Source organism: Protobothrops mucrosquamatus, unplaced genomic scaffold, assembly GCF_001527695.2.
Source record: "Protobothrops mucrosquamatus isolate PMUCROS unplaced genomic scaffold, P.Mucros_1.0 scaffold1076, whole genome shotgun sequence".
NCBI lineage: Eukaryota > Metazoa > Chordata > Lepidosauria > Squamata > Viperidae > Protobothrops > Protobothrops mucrosquamatus.
The window spans coordinates 461033-465774 of NW_015387304.1; the positions used below are offsets into that span (position 1 = coordinate 461033).

At 39.2% G+C, this 4742-nt stretch overlaps 1 protein-coding gene across 1 annotated transcript in view; it reads left to right on the forward strand.

Moving 5' to 3' along the window:
• The first annotated feature begins 322 nt into the window (after positions 1 to 322).
• Positions 323 to 4742, forward strand: part of NSA2 (NSA2 ribosome biogenesis factor) — a 7691-nt gene continuing 3271 nt past the window's right edge. Inside the window, exons 1-4 of the mRNA XM_015820141.1 lie at positions 323 to 380; positions 1642 to 1829; positions 2183 to 2333; positions 3501 to 3680. Coding sequence (XP_015675627.1) covers positions 378 to 380; positions 1642 to 1829; positions 2183 to 2333; positions 3501 to 3680 — 522 coding nt within the window. The 5' untranslated portion in view covers positions 323 to 377. The remainder of the gene's footprint in view (positions 381 to 1641; positions 1830 to 2182; positions 2334 to 3500; positions 3681 to 4742) is intronic.

A 4742-nucleotide genomic window follows, 5' to 3' on the forward strand; every position in this document is an offset into this window, starting at 1 on the left:
AAACGGAGCGGGTTTATCCGGAAGCTTTCGGTTTACTCCCCACGTGGAAGGCATCACTTCCCTCGCAGCGGGCCTGCTTCTTTTCTTCCGCTCCCTCCACACGTTCCGGGAAGCATCCAAAGAAAAAGCCTGAGCGCAATTGTTTAGTTTTGCTTTTTTTTCCCCCTTCCCCTCAGCCATTCATCTTTTCGTTTCACCGTACACTTCAGACGGTCCGGGAGGGAGGAGGAATCGCCAAACACCTGAGCTCCTTCGCTAGTCGGCGGAACGGGCGAAGGTGGAACTGGATATTACCCGGACTTGTTTGACTGTCGCTCTTCCTTTTTTCTTTCTGGCTCGAAAGAAGGGTCTGCTTGGGCTTCGGGCGCCGAGTTACAATGGTGAGTGGATTGACCGACCGTGGACTTCTTGAACGGAATGGGATGGAGGGGAGGCTTTCAAGGGACCAGGGAGCTGCCTTGTGGAGGACAAAAGAGAAAGAGGAGAAGTCGGTACTCGGGAGTCCCCGCTTATTATTCGTCGTTTACAATCGGGCTGGTAGCTCAGACTTCAGTCTAATTATACGCCTCGCTGAGGCTGCAGCTGATCTATATGGATCTCCCAAGGATTTGCATCTGAGTAGGCTTGCATTTTGTATTGGATTGTAGTTCAATGTTACATCAACAAACGTCCTTTTTATAGCACGAGTGGCTTACTTGCTGCCTGGCTAATTCAAGAGCAGAAAGAAACTAAGGCGGAACTAGGCAGTCAATGACTTTTCAGCTGTTGATGAACTACCGTTTCCAGCAACCCCGGCTGCCAGTAATGGGGTATGGTGAAGGATAATGGGAGGTGTTCAGTATCATCTAGTACAGGGGTAGGTAACCTCGGCTCTTTTATGACTCGTGGGCTTCAATTCCCAGAATTCCTGAGTCAGCTATGCTGACTCAGGAATTCTGGGAGTTGAAGTCCATGAGTCATAAAAGAGCCGAGGTTGCCTACCCCTGATCTAGTAGATCGCAGATTCTACATTTCTGACTAGAAAGATATTCTTTCTTTTTGTGTGTGTATCTCTCCTGGGCTATGTTTCATATTTGTGCAGAAACTGTATGCTTTTATAAATTAAAGTTTGTGTCATTAATTGCATAAAGCATTACAAAATGGAAAAAGATATGAGATATGAGATACAAAACCATGCTGTAGTCAGATTTGTTAAGAATCATCAGCCTAATACAGACAGCTGCTATTAATAAACTGATTAACACTTGCAATAGCATAAAACCTTTTCATGTATCAAGTGAAATTGATAGAAATTGATTTTTTGATAAATTTTTAATCAAATGTTTCTTGCTAGAGTTTCACTTTGAAGTATTGTGGCTGTTTGCTTAAAATGGCTAAAGTGAAAACCGTGAAAATAAAATGGATGCGGGGCTGAGGATATTTTATTTTTAAGTGGCTTTTCTATATTTTTAGATTTGTTACTTAGTGATAGATTCATGTGTAGTTACTTGGAGACTAAATATGTATGGCAATATGTCAGTTTCAGATAGAAATATGCTGAAATGAAAACCACAAAAATAATATTTATATAAATACAGACACTGAAAAACTGATGGGTATAATTTTAACAGTTTAATTTCTATTTTTTTCTCTAATTCACAGCCACAAAACGAATATATAGAGTTACATCGGAAGCGATATGGCTACCGCTTGGATTACCATGAGAAGAAAAGGAAGAAAGAAGGTCGTGAGGCTCATGAGCGGTCAAAGAAAGCCAAGAAAATGATCGGATTAAAAGCTAAACTGTACCATAAACAGCGCCATGCGGAAAAAATACAAATGAAAAAGACGTGAGACAACTTTTATTATAAACTTAAGGACTTTGATACAATAAATTGTACTGCTGCGATCTAGTCTTATTGGAATGTATGCTGATTATTTTTGTGTATATCCATTAGTCAGACTTTAGATACAATGACATTAGTATAGTTTTCTTGAGGCACTTGTTTTAGGAAAAGTGCTTCATGTTACAGTTGGTGTTAATGTTGCATATTTTGTCTATAAGTAGTATGATTCCCTCTTAAGCTTTGGAATCCATTTAAGATCTCTATTACTAAACGTTTTCATTGGGCAGTGTTGCTGATTTAGTGCTAAATTAATTTGGAAACATCTGAAAAGCACCTTGTTGTATCTATCCCTCTAGTATTAAGATGCATGAAAAGAGAAATAGCAAACAGAAGAATGATGACAAGACCCCAGAAGGCGCTGTACCAGCATACCTGCTGGATAGGGAGAGCCAGTCTCGAGCAAAAGTTCTTTCCAACATGATCAAACAAAAACGAAAAGAAAAAGCTGTAAGTCATACAGATGCTTAAGTTAATATAATTTGCAAGGATATTTACTGTTGCTTTAAAATACCGATTTTCAAAATAATGACTCTAGTATTTATTCAAAATATTGAATGCTAATTCCAATATTCTGTTCTAAGGATATTAGTTTGCATATATGATGAGGAGTTACTGGATTTGTCCAAAAATCTACATAAGTGTTTTAATTTCCTTAGTACTTTTATATCTCCCACTTTGGAATATAAGTATAGCTTTTTAAAATATCTGATTACTTGTATAAAGCGAAATTAAATTGGTATACAGGAAATTGCTAGAAAACAAAGAATTGGCCTTAAAACACTTTGCTGGGAAGAAATACTTATATATTTTCTGTATTTTTCCTCTTTGTGGGAAGATATAGCCATTTCTGGCTTTTTCAAAAGTGCAGGGCAATATTTAATAATAAATTCCTATTGCTCTACTCTCCAGTATAAATGAGAGGAATTTTATGTCCTCCTCTGAGTATTGGAAGATCTCCTCTGCCTGTTGCAAAGCTTATTTTGATATACTTTTCCTGTATATCAATGTTCTTGATAGGAAGAACAATAAGAGTCGGCGGTGTAATCAAACCAGATTTTACAGATTTCCCACACTGATGCAATCCAACTGTAGTAGTAGTAATTATAACCCTATCAAAGAAAATAAAAATAAAGTACAAGTTCTAATTCCAAAGTAAAATAGATAAAAAGAAAATACAGTAATAAAATATGTGGTAAATGCAATGAATCAGATAAATACATCACCATTTCATGATACCCCAATCTGTTCAATATGGTTCTTAGCTGGACTATCTAGACTATAAGCTTAGTATTTCTGCTCACAATGTATATGTTACAGCCCAGGAGGAAATAGAACAATCTGTGATTTAAGTCCCAGTGAGCTGTTCTTTCAAGTAGGTCTGTTAAACATCTAAGCCTGAAAGGGACATAGAGTTGACAATCAAACAAACCATTAGCAATAACCTCAATGGTTGGGGCACTGTCTGTACAGTTCCTCTGTGGCTTGTGATGCAGATACAATCATTCTGTTATTGTGTTAGACAAACTAGTATGTTACAAAATTAATGAAGCAATGTGTGCCCATATGTCATTTCCCATCTTTTTCTCCCTAACATTACAAATTACTTATTTTTAGGGGAAATGGGAGGTTCCTGTGCCCAAAGTCCGGGCCCAGGGAGAAACAGAAGTGCTCAAAGTGATTCGCACAGGAAAACGAAAGAAGAAGGCTTGGAAAAGAATGGTTACCAAAGTGTGTTTTGTAGGGGACGGCTTTACCAGAAAACCTCCAAAATACGAGCGCTTCATTCGACCAATGGTAAATATTAGTTGTAGTAGGTTAGTAGTTAATTTGCTTTTTCATGTTCAGTCTTCAGTAAAGATGCCCCACCCATGGCAGCAGAGGAGGCATGCTGTAGGTCCCATCGACCAAAGTATTCTGGCTGGCAGAGTGTAGAGCCTTCTCTACCATTACACCTGCCCTTTGGAACATCTTGCCACTCAAGAGTGCGGTCGGCTCCAACCCTCCCCATCTTCCACAAGAGCTTAAAGACCTGGCTCTGCCAATTGGCTTAGACCTCCAATGGAGGGGTTTTACATTGGGGTGATTGATAGATGAATAATAAATCCCGTCTCCCACCCTGCTTATCTTTCTCCTTCCCTCCCTATCTTTTAGTTAGAGCTGAGTATTTGTATTTTTATAATATTTAATTTATATTGTCTATAAATTTTCTATAGTTTTATCTTTTTAATATTGTAAGCCACCCAAAGTTTCGCTGTGATAAAATGGGCAGCCAATAAATTTAATAAGTAAATAAAATGAGAAAGACATAGTGGTACATTTAGCAATCGTGAAAAAGAGGACAAGCTACCTGGAACTGGTCACAATTGCAGTCCACCAACCTAGTGGAAATCGGAGTCATAAACAGCTGTTAACTTTTCTATTTATTTATTTATTTATATTTAAACTTCTATGCCGCCCTTCTCCCCAGAGGGACTCAGGGCGGCTCACAGCATGTTAAAAAACAACACAAAAAAAAAAAACATTTCCCCTATAAAACCAATTAAAAGCAAATATATTAATAGCTGTGTCATATTTAAAATCTTTGAAAATTTTTAAAAATTATTCCCTATTTAAAATTCACCCTAGGTCAGTCCCGCTTGTTGAAAAAGCCATGTCTTGGCGCGGCGGAAGGTTAGGAGATCCGGAATCGTCCGGATCTCGGGGGGTAGCTCGTTCCAGAGGGTGGGGGCACCCACAGAGAAGGCCCTCCCCCTGGGGGTCGCCAGCCGACACTGCCTGGCCGACGGCACCCTGAGGAGGCCCGCTCTGTGGGAGCGTACCGGTCTGTGGGAGGGAATCTGTGGCAGAAGGCGGTCT